Source organism: Pyxicephalus adspersus, chromosome 5, assembly GCF_032062135.1.
Source record: "Pyxicephalus adspersus chromosome 5, UCB_Pads_2.0, whole genome shotgun sequence".
Taxonomy (NCBI): domain Eukaryota; kingdom Metazoa; phylum Chordata; class Amphibia; order Anura; family Pyxicephalidae; genus Pyxicephalus; species Pyxicephalus adspersus.
In genome coordinates this window covers 64,427,550-64,453,281 of record NC_092862.1, presented here as the reverse complement: position 1 = coordinate 64,453,281, position 25,732 = coordinate 64,427,550, and the positions used below count along the sequence as shown (strand labels likewise).

The 25,732-nt window shown below is 39.4% G+C and overlaps 1 protein-coding gene across 1 annotated transcript; it reads right to left on the bottom strand.

The window, feature by feature from the left end:
- Nucleotides 1–12,498: 12,498 nt before the first annotated feature.
- Nucleotides 12,499–14,121, bottom strand: LOC140332008 (proto-oncogene Mas-like). The gene has a single exon (XM_072413322.1). The coding sequence runs from the start codon at nucleotides 14,079–14,081 to the stop codon at nucleotides 13,083–13,085; it is 999 nt and encodes a 332-aa protein (XP_072269423.1). The 5' UTR covers nucleotides 14,082–14,121; the 3' UTR covers nucleotides 12,499–13,082.
- Nucleotides 14,122–25,732: the final 11,611 nt, after the last annotated feature.

The following is a 25,732-nucleotide window of genomic DNA, read 5'->3' as shown; positions in this document are numbered from 1 at the left end:
GATTTCTGACACCAAGGAAATGAGAAAAATATTTTTCAGTTTTTGTTCTTTTGATCTTAATATATTCACATTAGGAATCCCTGATTTGGTTAAATTATTCTTAAAGTTAGTCAAATAACCAAATTCAAAGAAAACTGACAGTAAATTAGGAAGAGATATATCAGATTTCTGAATAACAAACAGAATATCATCAGGATATGCAGCTAATTTGTGCTCTGTTTTACCTATCTTAACACCCTGTATATTATTATTCTGACGTATTGTATTCAAGAAAGGTTCCAAGGATATAACGAAAAGTAATGGCGACAATGGGCAACCTTGTCTGGTCCCATTATAAAATTTAAAGGGTACCAACAATATGCCATTTACACAGACACTCGCAGTGGGGCAAGTGTACAAAGCCATTATCCACTTCAACATCTTAGGTCCATGGCCCATATGTTTCAAAGTCAAAGATAGGTACAGCCAGTCTACCCGGTCAAATGCTTTCTTTGCATCCGTAGGGAGAAAAAGCATGGGTTGGCTACATCTCTGCACAAAATGCAAAATAGATAAAACCCTTGTAGAATTATCTCTTGATTCTCTCCCTGGGACAAATCCTGCCTGATCTTGATGAACCTACAGGGGAATAAGAGCCTAGATTCTCATGGCTAATAGCTTTGCGAATAGTTTCACATCTACATTGACTAAAGAAATGGGACCGTAACTAGCACGGACTGTGGGATCCTTCCAAGGTTTGGGTATAACTGTAATATGTGCCCTCAACGTGTCCTCACACATAACCCCCTTCCTTGATAGTGCATTAATATATTATTGGTTATTTTAGGTAAATTCGCTTTTTTTAAGATACATTATTATCTCCTCTTTCCTAGTAGCCTCTGTTTTAAGGGACTCATCTTTCCTCACCTGATAAAGATCTTGATAATATTCCCTAAATAACTAAATTTTAATCTTAGAAATATAGGTCCTCGTTTTCTCTTTCCTCAGGGCATTTGTAAGAAATCTACCTGACTTATTCCCCCACTCATAAAATTTCTTACTCTAGAAATAGCATACTTAGCTTTCACATCTAATATTTGCTTTAATTGTATTCATAATTGTGTCAACTGCATGGCCTGTGTCTTCCACTGCGATTGTTTATGCACTGATTCCAATTTTGCAATCTGATCTAACCATTCCTTTATTCTTTGATTACTTTCCTTCTTCTTACGAGCCCCATGTGGAATAACTTTACCCCTAATAGTAGCCTTATGTGCTTCCCATATTCCCATATTGCTGGGGCAATTTGATCTGTAACATTCTCCCTAAAAAAATATTCAATTCATTAAAAATATCTATATCAATATCATTTTTTCTCAATAAGGCTTCGTTAAGGCGCTCCCAATAGGTTGGAATTGCTGGGGGCCCCAAACACATTGAGACTTGTACTGCTGCGTGATCAGAGGTTGTACATGGACAAATTTCTGCATTAACACATTTTTCCAAGTGGAAGTGCTCTAAATAAACCATATCAATACGTGTATTTGTATGATGTACAAGGGAATAAACAGTATAATCTTTTAGAGTCGGATGTAAAATCTTCCAAACATCCTTCAGTTACATATCAAATAATAATTTCCTTAATTTCTGAATTTGTTTAAATGGGAGGCTCAATTTTCCTAATGAGACATCAAGGAGGGGTTCTAACACCATATTAAAATCACCTGCTAATATCAATAGTCCTTTCTGGAACCTTCTCAGGCTACGCAAAGTCTTCAAAAAAATTGTACTTGATGTTTATTAGGGCAGTAAATATTAGCTAGTATACAAGTCTGCTCAAAGAGCTTTCCCTTTAAAAACTAAAATCCACCATTGAGGTAAGTTAATGGGTGAACTAGATTAAACTGAGTACCCCTATGGAAACCTATCACAACTCCCCTTGCTCTATTAGATAAAGGAAAAAACATAAAACCATAGGGATTGTTCTTGAAAATAATCTGACCTTTGAAAACTAGGGAAGATGCGTTTCTTGTAAAAAAAAATTCTATCCCCTTGCACAGATTGTAGCTAATTTAGAATCTGCTGCCTCTTACTGGCTGAATGCAAGCCCTTCACATTATACGTAACCAACCTTGTCTGCCCCAAAAAATCACAAAGGATAAGTCTTGCAACCCTCTCATGCAGATAACCTTATACAAATGACATTCCTCATGATAGACAAACATGTAGACAAACAACACATAACAAAACAATTTAACTTAATTAAAGAACATGTTCCCATATTAAATTTGTGTTGTTCCCCTATCTTAAAATCTTCATTTGTCCAATAGGGTCCCCTATGTGCCCCTAACAATTCAACTACGGAGATCATGATTGAGCATTTTGCCAAGATGTAACCCCTATATTAATTGGTAAAAATAGAACAAGGACCTGGGCTCCCACTCATTTCTCCCACAGTGCATCATAATACTCTCCACTTATAAAAAACAGCCCAAACATCATAAAAACAATATTAAAGTATTTTCTTAAGCATAAACGCTCATTCTCTTATTGAATTAAATACTATAGTCTCTCTATTTTATCGTGCCCGCTTGCAATGGTTTCCTTGCCAGGCCACTTGATGTAACCAATGTGAGCCAAGTTGGTCTAACTCTTGCCAACTTGTAAGTGTAGGTTTTTATATGCCCAAACTGGCACAAAAAGTCTCCAACTCTTCTGGAAAACGTAATAAATGAGAGCGTCTATCCTTCTTAGCTAACAAACATGCAGGGAAGCCCCAACAATAATGAATAGCTGCACCTCTCAATAACTCCAAAAGTGCACCTATCCAGGGTAGCTTTTGTAATTTCAGGAAAGATAAAAATGGATAACCCCCTTAAAATCATAACTAGGAAATGCCTTAAGCTTCCCTTGAATTGCAGCTTTATCGGAAAAGTAGTGCAGCTTACAAATGATGTCTCTATGGGAACCAGGTGAAGCAGCTGTTGCTTTAGAGACTCTGTATATTCTCTCAAAGCGGAGTGGAGCTGTGGGTGGGAATCTCAAGATCTAATTAAAACCCTGACTCTCAGGTTATTCCTCCTCTCCCTATTTTACACATCCTCTAATTTGTATGATAAGCTGTGATACATTTTTGCTGACTTTTGATTCATTTCTTGAAGCTCTCATCACTTTTTTATGTGCATCCGATCTATCTTCTGCCTCCTCCACCCTTATCAGGGTATGTGTTAAATCAGAACTTAGAATCAACTTCCCCTTTGAAATAACTTTTCATCTTAGCAAACATGGAGGATAACTCCACTTTAGAAGGGAGGGAACGTACATAGTCCTCCAAAGGGCTGGGGTATAATTGCACAGACTCCATTCCTCTCTGCTCCCCATTCCCTCCTGCTTCATGCCGAGTACTCACATGTAAACCCTGTCTCATTGCTGCAGAAGCACACTATGTTCAGTTTAACACCAAGGACTCCTCTTCTGATGCCAAAATGATCTAATTGTGCCCACTGCAAGATTTTTCTTAGGCTCTTTTCTGCGTTGCTTTCGAACCATATTCCCCACTCAGAGAAAGGAGTTCAGGCTGAGCTGCATGCTGACCAGGCTGTGTGCAGTGCTGTGGTGGAAGGTGCGTGGAGCTCCTGTTTACTCAGAGGCTTCAGGTGCCATGTTCAAACCACGCCCCCTAGGCAGAACCAACCTATGACCTTCTTGACGTGGTTTCTATGTTCATCCAAAGATGAGGAAAAAATCAGAATATTGTCAAGGTAGACTACTACAAACAAGTCAAAAAAATTGCGGAAGATTTACAAAATCTGCAAAATGCTGAAATGTTGCAGGAGGATTGCAGAGCCCAAAGAGCATGACCACATACTCAAAGTGACCAAAGTGAGTTCTGAATGCTGTCTTCCATTCATCTCCTTCACAGATCCTTACTAAATTGTAGGCTCCACACAAGTCCAGTTTAGTAAAGACCTTGGCTGACCTCAATCAATGGGCCTGATTTATTAAAGCTCCCCATGGCTACAGAGGATACACTTTCATCAGTGAAATTGGTGATCCAGGAAAACCGGAATAGATTTATTCAAAGTCATTTGCTATTTGTTAGCAAATGTTTGGAATCCTAGACCACATCCATTCCAGGTTTACTGGATCACCCAGCTTCAGTAATAAAAGTGTATCTTCCCCAGCCTTGCGGAGCTTTATTAAATCCGGTCCAATAGCTTCAGGATGTCCAGGTTCTGTGACTTCAAAAAAAGCCAAATTATCACCCCTCCACCACTGTGTTTGACCGTTGATATGATGTGATTGTGTTGATATGTTGTGTTTGTTTTTCACAAACATTGTGGTGTGTGGTATGGCTAAACATCTCTGCTTCAGACACATGTCTCCAATGAAAATTCTTTGTTTGGTTCGTTTGAAAAATTGGTTTGTTCAAATGCAACTAATCTTTTTAGAGAGAATAGGCTTTCTCCTGGCAACTCTTCTAAACAAGCCATACTTGTTCAGTCTTTTTCTGACTGAAGTATCCTTAACCTTAACATTTAACATGCTAACATTCTTTTACCCATATATAAGAAAATGGAGACTTCACATTCCCTTTAAAAACAGTATTTCAACTGTTCACTGACACATTGAAACATTTTCTTGTTGCATTTGTTTATAGATGTTATTGGAGGCTGTAGAAAAATATTTCCAGGTCTTTATCATCTGTGCTGAGTGCAGCACTAATAGAATTATCCTCTATGTTGGGAGAATACCATGTAACAACAGGACTTTCCACACTTCCAAAAAAGCATGTGTTTCATCACTGTAACCTGTCATTAATTGGAAAGATTGTACAACATATAAAGGAATTCTGACTGTCATCTAAAAATATCCCTGGGGTTTTTTAGGGATGTTGTTGACGGTATTACATAGATTGAATTCCAGGTATGTTGTGACCTAATTTTTAACTGGTGAGTAATGCTCAGCACCTGAAAACTCTTACACCTCAGCAATTATTTTTACTTTTTTTACACTGATTTTAAAAATGCTATTGTCTTCCTTTTTTAAATAGCAAATTTATGTATTTTTGGAATTATTTTTTATCTGCCTGTAGTCCAAAATTTAACTGAGCTATATTATTGTGTTAATGCATTTGGTATACGTCATACTATAATCTCTATGTGGAAGTAATTATGTTCCTGGGACTTTTTGCTGCTGATTTATTAAAAAACTACTGCTGCTCATCTTGTAGCCCAATAATATGAGGAGACTGTTAATGAGGACAACTTGCTATTACTAATTTCTAAAACAAGATGGCTTGCATGCAACTTCCCAAACGCATAATTTTGTACAGTATAATCCTACAAAAATGCTTTACATGGTTAACATGGTTAAAAATTTCCAAACAGCAATTTACAATTTAATCACATATACAGTAATGGATATTTATGTATACACAATGTTCGAAAAATATTGCAAGGTTTACAAAAAATTCTTTATATAAAATTGTCATAATAATCTAGAACAATGCAATCTGACAACTAAATTTAAAAAAAATTGTCAAGTGAATTATGCCAGGGGTCAGCAAACTTTTTTAGCTACTACGCCATTTTAGGAGGTCAAGGAGGCCCACTAGGCCGGACTCTCTCTTGAGTCCTGAGCTGATGGCTTCGCTCCCACCAGGAACGCCCCTGAAGGGAAATCCTCTTCCTCCGCAATATATACGAAAAAGAGGTAACGCCTCTAAAAGGAAATTTCTCTGCTCCTCAATGCATATGGAGGAGAGGGAATGTCCCTATACCCGAGCAGCGGATGTGGTAAAGCTGGCCGTGGTAAATAGGGAAGGGAGGCATAACAAGGAGGCACCGGAGCCACAGGTTGTCGACCCCCGCCAGCTGGGATTGGGCCAGATCGGCCTGGGGGGACATTAGGCTTGAACGGACTACTGGCTAGGCCGTATCTTGCCTAAAGGCCAGAGTTTTTCTACCCCTGAATTATGCAAAAAAAATCGTCATACGCGTGGTGTGTGTCTTCTGACTGTTGTGTCCTCCTTGTCAAGTCTCATGTGTTATGAGTTTTTGCCTTTTTATGGGGCTAGTCAGCCAGAACCTAGTTGACTCTCTGGCCTGGGTTGGGCTACCCAGGCCTTTTTGTCAGGATATCCCAATCTGATATATATTGGTTTCAGAATCTAATCCTGATTTGACCATTATTAGCTATAAATTCTATTCCTGTTTGTTTACATTGACTTCATCTTTTGATGTTGCCTCTTTGTATGTATATCACGTTGCCAGTGGTATACCTGAATAAAATAAAAACAAGTTACTTATTGCAGTGCACACAGTGATAAAAGTATTGTGCTATAAAATGAATGCCACCAAAATGCAAAATTACTGCAATGTACAGTACATAATGTGAATGGTATGGCATAGATCTTCAATGTTAAGCTTTTGCCATGTGTTTTGAACTGCACAAGCAGTACGGCAGGTAATCAGTAATGGTTGTAACTGATGGGTAAAATCAAGTTTATTTTAAAAATGGTGCCCATATGAACAAATAATGTGAACAAAACTGTGACAATCCAGAAAATAACAAACACCACCAAAAACAACTAACTAAAAAACTTCAAAGAAACAAAGGTACCAACACTGCTAAGTTATGGAGTTAGGCCTAGCCAAACCCTCACTGTCTGCAGAAGAACACCAGAGGAGGTTCAAGTCTAACCTCTGCATGTATTGTGGTTCACTTGTCATCTGCTACGAAACTGCCCCTTACAGCCAGCTGGAAAAGGTGAATTGACCCCCTCACCTTTAGCTACTTTAACTCCTCCTTCCTCAGCTCACATCTCTCTCCTCTTGTCCCTCCATGGCCCTGAAAAAAACATGTGAAACAACTCCTCTCCTCACAATCATCCAACTCAGCCATCAATAATTTTTAGGTTTTGATGTGATTCCTTCCCTACTTTTTCCCATGATTGCCATGGTTGCAGGCCTAAAACCCATGTATCAACTGGGCTACTGAGGAGGTGTCTTTTACTTCTACTTATTGTCACCAGTTCTGTTTTCCAAACTCTGAACCTCTATTGTGCTTGGACACAGAGAAGAAAGGGTTCGTCCCCCCTGTTTATCATGATTACCTGGATGTCTTTGACAAAAGGGGGGGCTGAAGCTCATTGCATTTATGACTGTCCAATTGAACTCCAGCCTGGGGCAGAGATTCCCTTTGGTGTATTTATCCGCTCGCAGAACCTGTTACCCTTAAGGAGTATAATAACGAAATCTGAAGAAGGGATTAATCCGACCCTCCACTTTACCTGCTGGGGCAGGTATATTTTTTGGTTCCCTCCATCCTTGCATAGACTAAAGAGACCTTAACAAGATCACCATCAATAATCACTATCCTTATCACTCACTTCAGAACTCATACAGTCCAGACCTCAACCCAATCAACATATTGTGGGTAGAACCTAGGGAGAGCTGTTCATAAAGCAACATTGTAAAGATGAAAAAATCTTGTCAAGATATTGCCACTAAAGGTGGTTCTACAAGTTATTGAAAAATAGAAGTGCATATAGTTTTTCATGTATTTTCTAATTTTTGGTTTCTCTATTTCCTTAATAAATAATAACATGGTGAAATCTTTTGTGTGTTGTTTTTCATCCACGGTTACATTTAAATAATCTTACATAATTACAAGATTTGTAAAATTATGAACTGATATAAAAACCCTAGAAATAAAAGAGGATGTACTTTCTTTTCCCTGACTCTATATAATAGACTACCCATAGTTAAGATTAGGTGCCAAAAATGTACTGCAGCATGGAGCATATAAAAAGAAACAAAAGGGTTTTTGGTTTTACTGGACATATAGATTACCATAAAAATATTACTGATTCTAGGATATTTTTTAAAATACATTTTTGTAGTAACATTATGTTATTAGGAGTTTGGGCTTTGTACACAAACTATGCAAAGTCCACCATTGTTACTGTAAGCAAGCAATACCAAAGCAATGATGTGCCGCTGGAGAAATTGCATGTAGACAGGAAAAGCTTAAAAATTCTGAAGATCACCAACACTGCTTAGCCACAAAAAAGTTACCTGAAAAGAGGCAATTGCTGATGATACACATATCTGGCAAATTAACACTGACACAATTCTGAAATGTTGAGAGTTATTTTGAATCCACAATTTATTATTTGCTGTAAATTGCAGTAGGCTAATTTAGGAAGGTGCAAACAAGGTTACACATTTTTGTTTTGGGACATGTGTTTAATTTTAAAATTTTTAAGCCCAATGTGTTATAGTTCCCATATTTTTTATTCATGATAGATACCAGGATAAATTTCATTATTATCATGTATTATATAACACTGACATATTGAGAAGCACTTTAGATAATCCAAAGCCATTTGACAGGAGCTCACAATCTTATGTCTTTCACATGGTGCAAAGATAATTTTTATTTGTCCCCTCTCCTCAAATGATGGTAGAGAGTCTGAGTTTTGTACATTCTTTTTGCCTTCTTTTAGCTTAGGTAAACCAGATTCCAAGAAACATTTTGTGGATAAGAGAGGTGGCACACACACTTGCTGCCACATTTTATTAAACCTGTTAGCCTACGTGAATCTGGCCAGCCAACTATGACAGTTGTCACAGCCCATCAGCCTCTTTGCCTACTCCATGATATACTTATCAATTACTCTACTTACATTTAATACATATTACTAGACATTGGAAATGTAGTTCACCTCCTAAGCATAGGAAAATTAATACTGATCTCAATTTACATTGTGCATATGAACGCATAATTGCTCTTAAAGACAATAAGTACAGATGTTTTTTTTAAAGATTAGAATTTGTGGTTAAAACAAATGTCTGATTGGCACCTGAATTTTGAAATGTTCTAAATTGTACTTTTGTTAAGGTATACTATCTTGGCTGATATAAACTGTTTTCTTTTTTCCTTTCTTTTCCCTTTTGTCCCCTACCCTCCCTTTTTTTCTATTTTCAACTTTGTTTAAGTGTTATAATATTAAGATTGTTTAAAAAACAAAACTGTGAAACTCAACCTGGATAAAACAGAACTCATCTTCTTCCCCCCTTCAAATTCCAAATCTCCTCCTGACATAGTTCTAACTGGTAACAACACTGGAACGTTGTCCTGGCGTCACCTATGAGTTTGCCCTCTCATTTGCCCCCCGTACTCAGAACATTTCCAGGTCCTGTCACTTTCACCTACACAACATCTCCAGAATCCACCCCTACTTGTCCCCTGGGACCACCAAACTCCTTGTACACGCTCTTATCATCTCTTGTCTGGACTACTGTAACATCCTCCTCTCTGGCATCCCACTAACCCGACTCTCTTCACTACAATCTATTATTAATGCTGCAGCCAGACTCATCCATCCTTCCCACCGCTCCTCTTCTGCTGCATCATTTTGCAGATCTCTTCATCTTAGAATCAAATTCAGGCTTCTGTGCTTTGCCTTCAAATCCCTCCACAGTTCCTGTACCACTTACATTTCTGACCTGGTAAACAAATACTCCCCCAGCCGCTCTCTCCTCTCCTCTGATGACCTACAACTGACTTCCTTACTCATAACCTCATCACACGCATCCATACAAGACTTTTCTAGAGCTGCCCCAATTCTCTGGAATGGTCTTCTTCATCCTATTCGGCTGCCTCCTACTGTATACTTTAATAATAATAATAATAATAATAATAATATTAAAAATATAAATAATAATATTATAATTATTAATATTTTTTATTATTGTTAATATTAATAATAATAATAATTATAATGTGTTAAGAGTGAAGACAACAGGTTCAAAGACAAAGAGCCGTGAGGGACCACTCACAGGGAAGAAAGTGGGGGAGGAAGAATCATTGTTGAGAAAGAATTGGAACAAATGATGAGATAAATAAGAAGCAGATCAAGAAAAGGGCATCAAATACTGATATTAAGTGCAAAAGCACTAAAAGGACTGAAGGAGGAGGAGTAAAATGTGCATGGGGTGAATGGGATTAAGTAGAATGATTTATCTCTTTTAAATATGTTATTATTTTCATGTCCCTAGCTGTCCCTCAATGAGGCTCACAATCTAATGTCCCGACCTCAGTCACATGTTACATATCTTTATGTATGTTGATCTTTAAAACAGTCTATTTTGGGAGGAGTACTAAGTTCGTGTTTTTGGAATGTTGGAGGAAACTGGAGTACCTGGAGGAAACCCAAGCAGACGCGGGGAGAACCTGCAAATTCCATGCTGATAGTGTCCTGCCTGGGATTCAATCCTGGGATTTAGCGCTGTAAAGGCCAGAGTGCTAATCTCTGAACCACTGTGGTGTTGATTTTATCTTTAAAGTGTATGATGATAGAGAATATAGTTGTAGGAGGAGGCAAAGCATTTAGTGGGAATCAAATGTGGCAGGGAGGCGGCATTGGTTAGATGCTTGTGAAGATATGTATTTAAAGAAGTAATTTTAATTGGCAACAGTTTGGAAAGTGTTATAGTGATGGAGTATAGTCTCGTAATTAAGGAAACCACTGCTGTGCCAGATTTACTCTACTTGCATTCAACTATACAAACAGATTTTGTGTTTACATCTTGTGTAAATGTTGTTAGTGGGAAGGGGAAGTGGAGGGTGAAAGGGACAAGTTTATCAGGAACCAAAGATTTAATATGTTTTTTGGGGGGCAGTGTGGTCCAGAGAGACTTGAATAGGATATGGGAGTTAGTCAAGCAAGTAAGAATAAAGTGTGGTTAAGGTAAGGGAGTTTGCCATCAACCTGACCTGGGAAGGGGGTAAGGGAGGGCAAGATGTAGAAAGGCTGAACACAAGAAGGCTGTGCACAGGAAGGAGATATGATGAGTTGTGGATTAGGGTGAGATAACAAATTACAAAGAACACAGGGTCCAGTTTATGTTACTCAAGGTGTGCGGGGCAGTATGTGTTATGTGTTAACTCAAATGAGCTAGAGATGAGAAAAAACTTGGCTGAATGGGGGCACATAGTTGATAGAATCATCAAGCAATTTTGAAGCCACCAAGTATGTGAATTGACAAGTTTTGGGAAAGATTGTGTTGCAGCTAAGAGGCAAAGTTTTCCAAAAATTTGGCCAGGGGGCTGATTAACAACAGCAACTATGGAGGGGAAATGGATGTACAGCATGTACCTCCAATAAAGAGAAGATCGGTGAGAGAGGGGTAGGAAGGACACTTTTTTGACATTTACCATCTATGACTATATAAATGACTCTCCTGCCCAAAATGACTGCATGCCTAACTAAATAAATGTAAGATATAGAAGTGCCTAACAGAAAAACGTTTCTCCAGAAATATCTAGAGGATGTAAACAGTGAAAGATTACTAGCTCTCATTTTTAGGTGTTATGAACAGACAGGCCCATAATACTATGCATAAATGGGCATCATAACTGTTGTTTGAAGAGGAACTATAGCTAAAAATTACAAAAAAGTGTGAACAAATGAAAAACATAGGCCGGAACAGAATGAATGTATATAGTTGAAAACAAGGGCGAAAGGGACTGAATTCCTCTAAAACTAGTTCTTAATAAGATTAAAGCCAGCTCCAGGTTATTTAAAGTGAAATTAAGAGAAATAGGCAACTTTGTGGCATAAAATTAAATACGTTTTATTTGGATTTAAATAGCATCCAATATACAGAGAGATATTTATAATATCAAGTCATTGTGCATACAATATGGTCTTAGGCCATCATGTTTACAAATGTTGGACGATCACTGCTGTCTCGAAGCTTTTCGCCGATAGGCTTCCTCAGTGGACTTTTCAAGAGTTCTAATTAGCAGAGGATCACTAATGATGATTGCTGTTCTAAAATAAAAAAAGAGCGGGGAGCACACAGGATACTTAATCTCAATGGATGTGTCAGATTATGTGGAAAAGAGGCACTAAAGTTTATATCCAAATGGTTGAACAGTTCAATTTGTTGTTATATAAGGTCACACACGATACATATCAGGTTTTGGCTACAAATAGGTTGTATTAGTCATTCAGCTATAGTCGGAAAAAATGAGAAGAGCTGGTAACTGGTAGCATGGATGGACAGAGATGACTCTGGTATCTGGTAGCATAGATAATGAAATGAATGTATAGTTTGCAAATACCTATCAGCACAACAGCTATTCTAGAAAAATTCTGGTTATGTACACAATTATATAACAATGTATGGCCTTTATTTTTTATTTATTGAATTAATTTAAATAAATAAATAAAAATGTATATTTGTGGTTTACATCTGACATTATTTGTGAAGTATTTTGATAGAAGTGTGATACATTCAGATTTGGATCCTATGGAACACCGTACACATTGCTGATCCCTGTTTGATCTCAAACTGATCCCAAACATATTACAAATATCTGTGTAGACTAACTCTTTGGGCTCACACCACAAAGCACACAGTACCGGAAAATATTCATGTTTGTGGGTTTCAGCATGTTCTGTGTTAGGAAGCCCCCCAAAAAACTACAGACCAGGCATAAGCTGTGCTCAGTTTTATTTAAAAAATAAAATATGAACTGTGAACATGTGATTCAAATATTTATACACAATAACAGGGTTACAGTTATAGGGTACTGCAGATATCATAGGTAAAGATACACAAATCAGCTACCATATACCATAGCTTATCTTCATCCACAGTTTACAGTGTAATACTGAACTAGTGCTTTATGTGCAATAAATGTAAGATAGAAGGATTCTGTTGGAACCCTTTCAGTATATGTAAAGGAAATTAGGTGTAAAAACACAGTTAAAAGACACCAAGCCCTTAAACAATCTTTTTTCTCCATGGAAATAATGATCAGTTTAGTAGTAAAGGAATGGTTTAGGTAGTGTGTGTGAGCCTAGCTTTTGCAGAGCTTTACCCAGCTACAAAAGCTCACTTTAGGCACTGGGATTCCAACAACCAATGAGAATGTTAAGGGATTTATTGTATGGCAGATAATATCATTATCATTTCCAGTCATTACCTTTCTCAGAAAATTAGGATTCCTATTCTGAATTTCTTGAGTGAGTTATACACTGTTAAACTAGAGGGTTGCTGGTTTGTTTTACCCCTAAATACAATTTAGGAGGCAACTGTAAGGATAGTTTTGCTTGATGTATTAGATGATTTGTTGTCCTTTGAGTCAACTTTCTCCTCATCATCCTTATCCCTAAAGGCTCTTTGGAGGGCTTCATGGATAGAGTTAGAACTTTTTTGTTTCCTTTTCCAGCCTACAATATAGTAAATGTAGGGGTTGACAACAGAGTTAAGTACTGTTCCAAACACCATTGCAAAGAATAAACTTACAGTATCTATATCTTTTAGTAATACTTTGAAGTACATTAAAAACCACAAGAAATTAAAAGGAAGAACTGATAAGATGAATACAAAAACTGCAGCAATGATGATGATAAACAGTTTAGGTGTGTACTGATGCTTAATTGTCCTCTTTACTTTGATAAGCAAGGTGAAACTAGAAATAATCATGATTGGTAGGCAGATACCAATGGCTAACACAAAGACCATAATTTGAACTGCTGAACATTGCAAGGATTGTTTCTCGAAAACTTCTGTTGTACATACGAGGTTCTCAAGGAGACTTTCAAAACAGCCAAGCACCCAAAGAACTGTACACATAACAGCAGACAGGTTTGCAGGGCGATGACCTTGATACCAAAGGGGAAACAGGACAGAACTACATCTTTCAATGCTGACAGCTGTAAGGATAAACATTCCTGAATACTGAGTGGCATCATAAAATATTTCTGCAAATATATATAACTGTTCCTGTCCTATAAATTGAGGATTTGTACCAACTAGTGTATTTATATTAATCATCACAATAATCATAGTAAATACAATAAACAGGGCATCAGCTACAGACAGATTCATAATATAAACTGTGTATTTGTTTCTCTTGATCTTGAAGCATAGGTACCAAAACACAATAACATTTCCAATTAGGCCAAAAATACAAAGACCTAGAGCTACAGCAGCTGCTATAGTGAAATGTATGTATGAATATTCTGTATAGCCACTTGACAGTCCATCAAGGGTGTTATTCATGCTTGTTGTATTCATGTTTTCTTTTATATTAGTATATATGGTCCAAATAAAATATTCAAATGTGTCTTCTTCATCCACCTGTATTAAAGGTGATACAAGAAATGATTAGCAGTAAAACGTGATAGGCAGATAGAATAATTGTACATATAAATTGTATATGATTTAAACAAAAACAGTTAATTGATAAAAGGATTTGCATTATTTATTTAATTTATTACTTAATATTCTTCCAAATTAGGTTAGAACAATGATAAAGTGGATCTGCAGTTTATAACAACCAGAAAATATTTTTTTTTTGATGAGCAGGTTTGGTAATTATGTAAAAAATATAAAACAAATTTCAGTACAAAATAGCATATTTATTGCATAAATCAGATTCTTTATTTATTTTTTAAAATTGGTAACAATGAAATTGATCATATAGGTATATAAAGAAGATCCTTCCACTCAAAATCATAAGTGGTTGTAGAAAGTGGGGAAATTGGTGGAAGCTACATGTGAGTTCTAAACCAAACAATATATATACATTTGCAATGAATTTGTTATGTTCTAATGTTAACATTTTCTCCACTAAAACTCTTAAACACTTACAAACAGACTACAATGTCCCATAAAATACAGGTCTGCACAGTTCATTTTCTGTACTTTTTTAATCTGACTAGCAAGACTTACGTTTAAAACTGAAAGCTAAGGACAAATGATAAAAAACAAAGACATAAGAATGTATGTGTAAGATATGATATCTAAACATGATATAAGATAGTAGATCTCACCTGTAATATGATTTTATGTTTCCAAGTAATTCTATAGAGTTACACCATTCTGAGACACCCAGCCATAAGCCGAAGTGAAAGATACAGCGATATGTGATAAATGACTTAAATAGGCACCTGTGTCTGAGGCAATAAGATCTGGGAAGCATAGAGGTGGAGTTATATCAGGATTTAATTAGGTAACAAATTTAGAAACTGTAAAAAGTCAGCTTTGGTATAGCACTTTAACCTGTAATTATTGGGAAATACAAGGAAGTGTTCTATAATAAATACATACGTATGATACTTACACTACCAAACACATTTTTCTATTCTTTACACACATAAGAAAATGCATAAATGATCTGGAAAAGCAAAGAATGTATGCAGTTATTTCAGTTCTTATTTTGCAGGCTGTGGTATATCTGCTCAAATGATTAATATGTGTAATATAGAGGCAAACTTGGTGCCAGAGAAAGGTACAAGGAGGGAATAGTAGGTGTCATATATACCCCAAATATGAAAAAATCTTTTTACTGGGGCACTAAAAAAAGGAGACTTTTTGCTAATACTGAAATTGATGTGAATGGCTTAAGTGGGTATAGAGGTTGCATTGGTGGTTCAGATAAATAGAGATAAAGACTTGGGAAGTTGGTGAAATATTGGCCATAGGCTGCTCAGCAGCAGAATAATTTGGTTCTGGCTTACCAGGGACACTCCCCAGACTTTACTGCTTTTATGAAATACAGCTTTATCTAGGACCCAACTCCATCTTTGGCTGGACAATAAAGGAGAAACTGCAGATTGACGAATTCTTCACTCTGTTCATACAAATTCATCACACTGTACCAATATACAGAAGTGCAGGAGTCCCAGTGTAGCCCCCTATATGCACAGTTAGATCCTGAGTACTAATTCCATTGGAACCTATCAATGTCAAGAATACCTCTTACATTACTGGAAAATCAAAAGAATGTCACCCTTACAGATAGCCAAAAAAATAATTGGTGTCAGTGGTAAATGACCTGAGTGGCACAAATAGCTCATTCCTCAAGGAACTCCTAGAAACCACCATTGGATTATAAGGTATCTAAACATCAAATCAAAAATGTAATAAATTGCATGTTACTATACCTTAGATGTAGTGGCTGTGTTGTTTTCCATTTCAGCATTTGTTCCTTTATTTTCCTCTGGTCATTCTGCCAGTAACACTTCCTGTCCTAGGGTGACATTGTTCACTCATTGTACTGTATCTCTGGATAAGCAATTGGCAGTGTAAAACAGGATTACAGGACACTTCCCTATCCTCTTCTTCATAGCAAAACAAGGAGGGGAGGTTGTAGCCAAATAGCTGTGTACAATACAACTAATAAAAAAGTGCAGCAGATTCAAAAAGAACAGGAAGTTATCAGCTCAAAGACTTGTGGCAAGATCAACAGGTAACTTATCAAACAAATATAACATAAGTCTTTCTTTCATTTGTGTATTTAACAGACCAAGAGTGAATCAATATGATAAGTTTATTGCTAAGATTAAAATACACTTTATTAAGCGACAGAGGTTTAAGAATAGCACCAAATAGAATGGATATAATAGATTCTGGTATTTTTAGAGAAGCTCTTTCTAATAGGTCACACAAGGGAAATATTACACTGCCGTTTTATTATAATAGGTTTGGCAGGCAATGCCGTTCAACAACTTTTGATGAGGTGATTACTCACCGCCCTTTTCTTCCGGGTTTTCCTTATGTTTTTTTTGGATGTTGCAATCATAATAATCTGTTCTGAATTACTTAACAAAAAGCAACCAAATGAAGGTCATTTGTGTTTGTCTACCTAATTTTCACTGCCAGCTTTAATGACAGTCTCTAGCAATCCTCACACTTAATGTAATCTTTGGAAAATAGAGCAAACAAAATAGTAATAAACTGTTACAGCAATACATATCACATTAACCTCCCTGGCAGTAGTCCCGAGTGTGGATCGTTGTGGATTTTCCATAGCAAAAGTGGTAACCCTGAGCCATGGAATTGCCAGGGACTACCTGGTCCCTGCGTTCCAGCGGCATCCTCCAGCAGTGCTTACGGCGTCCTCCAGTGATGTCCACGACATTTTCCAGCAATGCCGGGCATCTGCTTCCCCTGGCGTGTGAACGTTGGGGACACGAGGCCAGGGGAAGCAGATGCTGGACGGCAGGACCAGTGGGGCAATTTAAAATAATGAGTATTTTTAAATATACCGCTTTTACATTTAGGAATCCTCATTATTCATACCACCAGGGAGGTTAATAAAGAAACAATATAAAGTAGGAATGTCAGTGTAAATATCTGGTTCAGATTAAAGCTACGTACACACTTCCAATTATTATCGTTGGTAAACGAACGACGAACGATCCTGCACAATATCTGCGAACGATCGTATAGCACCGATCCTGTACATACAGATAACGACACGATCGTTCGTAGATATTGTACACACATTCATCACGCATGCTCAGACCATGGACGATCAATGAACGATCGTACACACGAACGATGGTCAACGATCGTCGTCCAATCCGATCCGCCGGTCCGGTCGTTCATTTCCAACAACTTTCCTCGTTCGTCGGTGTCGTTGGTTACTTTTTTTACGAACGTTTTTTGCCCAATCGATCGTTCGTTGTTCGTTTGTCGTTCATTTTGAACGATAAAAATTGGAAGTGTGTACGCAGCTTAACAGTAGAGATCTAAGTAGCAACAGAAAAAGGGGAAGAGTTACCAAACCAGTAAAAATAAAGTCATGGAAATGAGAGCTTTTTAGACAACAAAGACAGAATTTAATTTGTGCACTAGTCTGCTATTATGATGTGGATCCTTTTTTGCTGGGCGTCCCTCGGTTTCCAAGCTGGACAATCAGGAAATAGCCTCTTGATCAGCCCTGGCTATTTAGCTAGCCCACAGACTGTATTTTGTGTTCGTGCAACATGTCTCGAGCCCCTAGTTCTGTGAGCTAGTTCCTCTTCACCTGTGGCTAAATTCAGTGTTTCCTCTGTCCAGCTTCTGTGTTAACCCCTCGTGTTTAGTCTGTTAGTTCCCAGTCAACTTCCCTGTGCTGTTCCAGTGTTCCTGTCAGTCTGTGGATATCCCTGTGGAGTCTCCTGTGCCTCCTGTTGCTTCCAGTATCTCCTTTGTTCTCTGTGCCCGCAGTGGCCCAGAGGACGGATATCCTAAGTCGCCCAGAGGATGGACATCCAGGTAGCCACTCAAACCTAGGTACTCCGCCAGCTTCATGTGTTTACCAACTGCCTGGATCAGCTTCTGGTCTCCTCCAGTGCACCTGCTGAACCTCCAGTCCTGGTCCAGTCTCCTGCAGTACCACTGGCCTCTGCACTGCACCCATCACCCCCACAACGATTTTCTGGGGATCCCAAGACCTGTCGTGGTTTCATCAACCTCTGCAATATTCAAATTGAGCTTCAGCCACTAAACTTTCCCACTGACCAGGCTAAAGTGGCATATGTGATATCTCTGCTTTCTGGAGAAGCCTTGGCATGGGCGTCTCCGCTATGGGAAAGGAAGGATCTGGTCACCTGTAGCATTGCAGCTTTCCTGAGCCTTTTAAAGAGTTGTTTTGATGAACCTGCTTGGGCCTCCACAGCAGCCAGCGCTTGCCTGCATCTTCGCCAAGAGTCACTTACTATGGGCCAGTTCGCCGCCGAGCTCGCCTAGAACAATGAGGCTCTTCACGCTACCTTCTGGCAGGGTCTTTCTGGCTGCATCAAGGATGAGTTGGCTGCTCAAGAGATTCCCACTGCTCTGGATGACCTGATCTCCCTGGCTACCCAGATTGATATAAGTTTCCAGGAGCGTTTCCAGGATAAATCTCGCTCCTGCAAGGTCTTTTCCCCACGACTAGCTCCATCCTTCCAGCAGCCTCTGGAACCCCCAGTCTCCTCTGTTTCTTTTTCGCCAGAAGTGCCCATGCAACTGGGCCGCTCATGCCTATCTCTGGAGGAGAGATCCTGGCGCCTATCCTCAGGTCTCTGCATTTACTGTGGATTGAACGGACATTTTATTAAATTCTGCCCACAGAGGCCGGGAAACATTAGCGCCTAGTATGCTCTGAGGGGGGCATGCTAGGTCACTCTTCTCACCCCTCCACTCAGCGTCCCTCAATACCAATGCAGCTCCACCACAAGATGTCCACACTTGCCCTGAAGGCTTTTAATGACTCTGGAGCTGCAGGGAGCTGCATTTCATCTCTGCTACTCTTGTCCAAGAGTAGCCTGGCCCATAGAGCCACTCACTCAACCCCTGTGTATCTCTGTGGTAGATGGTGGGAGTGCTACATCAAGAGATCATAACCTTCCTTGTACTTCTCCAGGCCTCATCTGCAGTCATCCTGGGACTCCCTTGGCTTCAACAACACTCTCCAGTGCTAGATTAGTCCACTCCAGAGGTATTGGCTGGGGCCCTTCCTGTAACTCTTGGTGTTTGATCAAGCTCCAACCTCTCAGGCCTCTTGCACTCTCCACATCAGAGTTGGCTCCATTGATTCCTATCCAGTAGAAGGATTTCCAAGATGATTTCTCCAAATGCCAGGCCGAGCAACTTCCTCCCCGTCGCTCCTTATGGCGGTGCGATTGACCTCATACCGCCCTGCACACCTCCCAGAGGTCGGGAATACCCCCTCAGTCTTCCGGAGTCTAAGGCTATGAATGAATACATCCAGGAAAATCTGCAGAGAGGATTTATTCGTAAGTCCATTTCCCCTGCTGGCACAGGATTTTTTTTTGTGCAAAAGAAGGTTGGGACCCTTTGTCCTTGTATTGATTACCATGGTTTAAATGCCACCACTATTAAAAACCGTTACCCACTGCTGCTTATCCCTGAGCTCTTTGACCGTCTCCGTGCTGCCCAAATCTTCACCAAACTGCATCTCCGAGGGGCCTACAACCTAATTCAGATCAAGGAGGGGAATGGAAGAGAGCGTTTAATACCAGGGATGGGCATAATGAATATCTTGTGACTTTCTGTACATTTGTGTTGTTGTCTATTTGGATGACACTTTGATTTTCTCTCCTGACTTACCTACCCATGGACAGCATGTCCGTCTTGTCTTAGAGAGACTCAGAGACAACTGACTCTACGCTAAGGCAGAGAAGTACCTGTTCGAATGCACCCAGGTGCCCTTCCTGGGCTACATTGTTTCCAAGGATGGCCTCTCCATGGATCCTGAGACGGTTACAGCTATCTCCAACTGGCCGCTACTCCGTGGTCTTAAGGCTACTCAGCATTTCCTGGTTTTTACCAACTACTACTGGCAGTTCATCCAAAATTACTCCATGCTGGTAGCGCCCATCACTGCACTGACCCGAAAGGATGCTGACCCTAAGAACTGGCCCTTTGAAGCTATTGAGGCCTTTCATTCCTTAAAGAAAGCCTATCTGCCTGGCCCAGCCCTGATTAGGCCAGATGTTTCCAAGCCCTTTTCAATAGAAGTGGATGCCTTCTCAGTCGAAGTGGGAGCTGTTCTTTTCCAGACCCCCACTGGAACTTGACGTTCATGAACGTTCTTTTCTTTTTATGATTACCTTAAAATCTGGTTCCGCTAACTCCCGAGCTGACTCTCTCTCCTGCTCCTTCGATCCCCAGAATTCTGAAACAACTGCTTAGCCAGAGTCTATTATCCCACCAGCCCGAATCCTTGCCTTGACCTCCGTTCAGGAATCTGCTATTCCCCTAGGAAAAACATTGGTGCCTCCCCAATTCCACACCAAAATACTACATTGGACACATGACTCCAAACTGTCTGGCCACCCGGATGTTCACAAAACTTTCAACCTTCTCTCTCGTCTTTACTGGTGGACCAATCAGGAAATAGCCTCTTGATCAGCCCTGGCTATTTAGCTAGCTCACAGACTGTATTTTGTGATTGTGCAACGTGTCTTGAGCCCCTAGTTCTGTGAGTTAGTTCCTGTTCACCTGTGGCTATTTTTAGTGTTTCCTAAGTCCAGCTCCTGCGTTAAACCCTCGTTGTTTAGTCTGTTAGTTCCCAGTCAATTTCCTGTGCTGTTCCAGTGTTCCTGTCTGCCTGTGGATATTCCTGAGTCTCCTGTGCCTCCTGTTGCTTCCAGTATCTCCTGTGTTCTCTGTGCCCTCAGTGGCCCCTGTGTTGCTAGTGCTTTGGCACCATGTTTTGCCCACCTTGGTGTGCTCAAGGACCGCAACCTGGCAGTAACCAGCGGCGTAACATCCTCATCATCAGAGGCTGTGGAGAAGACTTGGTTACTTCTTAGACTCAGCACCTTGGCCCTTCTCAGGGCTCACACCACCTCTGTGCAAGCTGTAGCGCCCCCTAGTGGTCCTGTCTCTCCGTGCGAGACAATATTATTAATCTGTAAGCAAGGAATTTGGCGAATAGCTTCACACCAACGTTCAGAATTGGATAAGTGCATAATTGGATCATATTTGTGAGGTCATAACAGGCTTAGGGATCATCATTACATTGGCACGTTACATTTGAGGATCAAATAAGCTCCCATGGTACAGCATAATTGTCTTTTCAAGGTGGCATAGTTTATAGTGCATTTGGCTGAATAGGAAAATTATTAAAACTTTTATTTGAAGGATTAGATATGTTTTTGAGTAATGTTAAGTAAATCTACAGCTCACTTATAGGGTCATACTTTCCACTATCTCTTTCTCCCAGGTATACTCCTGTGCTGTTCCCCTGTCACATGCCTACAAGTGTCTGTTTCAACATATATTATGCAGAAATCATCATTCAGTATGCACAGCCTTATTAACCCTTAAATGTTTAAGGGTTAATAAGGCTAATGTTAAAAAGTTTCCTTTTAACTTTACTGAGTTCTGATCAAATATATCATATTGATATTCATTCAGTGAATAATGGGCCACATTCAGTCATTTTGTTTACAAGTAATGGTACACACTAGGGCCATTTTTACTATTAGAATAGTAATAGAATCAGACAGTCACTCAAACATTCCCTGGTAGGAATTAGTTACTGACATTGAAACACATGGATCTATGATTCCCACAAGGGAATATTTGAGGAAATGCCTCATTCTCTGTTTGGTAAACAGAGCCCTAATTGTATTGTGTACCCTGATTCTATTTTGCATACCTGGTGATGTCATCTTTTTCATCATTGTAATACAATGCAATTATTAGCTGTAATTTTTTAGGCCAGGTAATATTCTTTCCAGCACCCAATCAATTCATCATGTTCACAGTAAATTAGCATGTATGTTTTGAAGCTAGAATTAATGCTCTGTTAACAGTGTTGGGAAAATTCACTATATGGTTAGCAATTATATCAGATTCGCACATAGAGGTATGATGTATGATGCATACAGTATATAGATATATAGTGTACAGTCTACTTCAAAGTGGCCCAATACTGATTTGTTCTAAATGCTTCCTTATAGTGTAAAAGCTTGTTCATTGTTCTGGCTCTTCTGCATTCCTTTTGATGGGTGAGGTACCCTATCAAAGTAATAAGCCAGAAGGAATGTATAGAACTTGGCAGGAAAAGGGCATGCTTCAGCAATACAAGGAATTATTGAAGATTTGCCCCATAAAAAGGGCTAAACGTCTTGTAAACTGCCATTGCAGTAAGGTTGCTGCAGTTATGTGCACCTGAATACCTGAGTTAATACTTGATAGAAGCTTTGTGCACAAACAGGGCAACTCACTTAATAAAACACCTGAAATTAATAAACCATTAAGTGCTATGCCTGGACTTAACATAAATTAAACAAACCCTTGATGCATCTAACCAGGACCAACCCTCCCCCTACACTATTACAGATTTAATGGAAAAATTGGCCCCGACTTCCAGTTTCAGCTCCCAATGTGAGAGGCTGCAGAGTGTGACGGCTCGGGCTCTCTGGTGCAGAATCTTCTGCTAAACTTCCTGCTACACTGCTTGTTTATGGATCTTTTACTTCCTTCGTTCAGCGTGACATGGACAAATTTATCTCCTCGTCCACGGCTGGAAACATGAAGAAATTCCGTCAAGAGGGCCTTGCAGGGTAAGACGGTGTCAGATCATGCTTCCGTACCGGACGTGGAATTTGAGACTGACTCTCCACTTTCCTCTCCTCTTGCCCCCTCCCTCTCTTTAGTTTATCAAAAGCTAGTTCAAGAAGTCACTAAACATCTGCAGCCTAGCCTTCTTTCCACTGTTAAAGATACCATTGCCTCTCAGCTACAACCTACCACTGAATCTCTTGCTAACCATGAAGGGGATATCTTTGATTTAATGCAAAGAATTAGCGACCTAGAGGATGATCTATTGACCACTGGGACTCAACAAACGTTGACGATGGACCAATATAACATCCTCTCAGACAAGTTAACTGACATGGAGAACCAAACCATTCTGAATACCTTAAGGCCTTATAGGAGTGCCTGAGTCTGGTAAATCAGAAGATTTGCAACAATTCTGCTGGGTTGCATAAGCCCTTGGCCTTAAAACCCCTTTGAAAGTGGAATGAGTCTATAGAATTGGTGCACCTCAGAGGAACAAAACCGATCCCATGTCCAATTATAACGCAGTACTTGGATTTCAATGATAAAACTCAAATTTTAAAGGCATATCGTTCCCTTGATAATTTTGAAATGGAAGATTCAAGGATTTTAATTTTCTCCAACTACTCTCCTAAAACAACCAAGCAGCGTAGAGCCTTCTTTCCTATATGCAAATCGCTTATAGACAAGTATTGTATTTAGATATTCCTACCTGATCAAGAGGCCGAATCTTCAAAGAACCGCAAGACAATGCTAATTTTGTAAAAGATTTGTTTTCTAATTCCTTTGTTAACCTTGATCAATCATGCTATGATTCTAACTTATGTGCTCCATCTTCCCTCCCAGGTCCATCTAATACTCGCTCAGTATTGAACTAATACTAACTACTGAACTAAAACTAATAATTTCCTTTTGGGGAGACATTGTTGTGCCATTACAGTCGGCTTTTCCTCTATCCATGCTATGCTGCTATGGTTATACCACTGGCATTTATGTTTATATGTCCTTAATACTATTAACTATTTAAGTCACCAGATTGTTTCTATTGTCACATCCTCTTCTGATCTTTTGTTCCCTTCTCTGTGATTTTTGTTTTTTTGTTTTTTTTTCACATTGTCTGCCTCTACCAAGCTTTTGAAGCTACCTATTCAAGTCGCTGGGTGTTTTAAAGGTGTCTAGCTGCTGGGCTGGGACGGCCGGACATCTATTGCTGACATGATTTCATCACTTCTACACTCCTCTTTTAATGGGGACTCATTCTAAATGAGAATTATCACCTGGAACATTAAGGGCCTTTGTTCGCCCCAAAAGTGTACCAAATCGTTACCCATCTCAAGAAATTAAAGGCGGATATAGCCGTTCTCCACGAGACTCATTTACTGTCCTCCTTGTTCCTGCTGATGTCTAGGCAATGGGTCAGTGAGGTGTGGGGCTGTCCTGCTGAAGGTGGTAAGGCCGGCATCTTAATTCTTTTACACAAAACGCTCAAATACACAGTGTTGACAAAGCAGCAGGACTGTGCTATGGCTGGATGAGCTACCATCACCCTTAAATTCTCCTCCAGGACTTTGACAATTGTCACGTTCTATGGCCCGAACCAGGAAAATCACAGATGACCACTCTCTTATCCCAACTACCCAGTTCCCCAATAATCGTAGCTGATGACTTTAACGCTACTATAAACAATTTGGACGATAGAAAGCCTTCACCTAAAGCTTCCTCACTTATTACTCATGATGTAAAGTTATTGTCTAAGATTTTGGGTGATTGCCTAGCTCAATTATTACCAAAATTGGTGGGACCGGCCCAGTCAGGATTTGTTATGGGCAGATACACAGTGTACAATCTTAGAAAATTGCTTGGACACCTTCTCCTCTTCGAGTGCGATTTTGATGCTTGACGCGGAGAAGGCCTTCGGCAGTGTGGAATGGTGCTGCCTTCATATGATTCTATTTAGATTTGGATTCTGTGGCCACATCACTACATCTCAAGCCCAGAAGCGAGAGTACATGTAATGGGTGCTTTGTCTCATGCTTTTTTTATCCAGAGGCAAGAGACAGGGATGCCCTTTGTCCCCGATATTGTTCGATCCTGCGACTGAACCATTGGCCCAATATTTTTTCCAAACCAATGTTTTCGAAGGTATTACAGTTGGTCATAGTGAAGTTAAAGCAGCTTTGCTTGCTGACGACCTTCTCTTGTTTCTTAAATATTCTAGAACGGATCTCCAAAATTTCACTCAGTTTATTACTTTTTTTGGTACTCTATCAGGGTTTCTAATTAACTATCATAAAGGCGAGATAATGTTTCTGAAATCTCCTCATTGCTCTATTTTGAACTCTTGGGCGAGACAAACAGGCTTGGCAGTGGCGCACCATTATTTCACATACTTAGGGGTTAATGTGACCTGTAATATTTCGGATATGTACCCTTTGAATTATAAGCCCCTAATACACAAAATTATAACTGAGCTTACAAATTGGAAGATCCTTCCTCTTTCACATTGATGGGGAGATGTCACCTTATAAAAATGGTGAGTTTTGCCCATTTGCTTTACCCACTTTAAAATTTACCCTTCCTGCTCAGACTGCAGGATGTAAACAAATTGCAATCGGCTTTTTCTTCTTTTCTATGGCAGGGCAAGATATCGCTGTAATGCGCCTGGGCACACAAACCACAACCAACTCCAGAAATCCTTCAATCAGGCTTTATTCAATGCCATAAAGCACAACAAGGGTTAAGTCCAAACAAGCGAAGTACAAGAGGGTAAGGCAAAGACAGGTCAAGAACAATCCGAGGTCAGAGCAGGCAGCAGGCAGAATGGTCAGTAACAATCCGAGGTCAGGGCAGACAGAGTTAAAGCAGAGTCAACTTCAGAC

Bases quoted from the DNA above. Each gene is read 5' to 3' on its own strand.
- LOC140332008 (XM_072413322.1), bottom strand. From the start codon at position 14,081: ATGAATACAACAAGCATGAATAACACCCTTGATGGACTGTCAAGTGGC.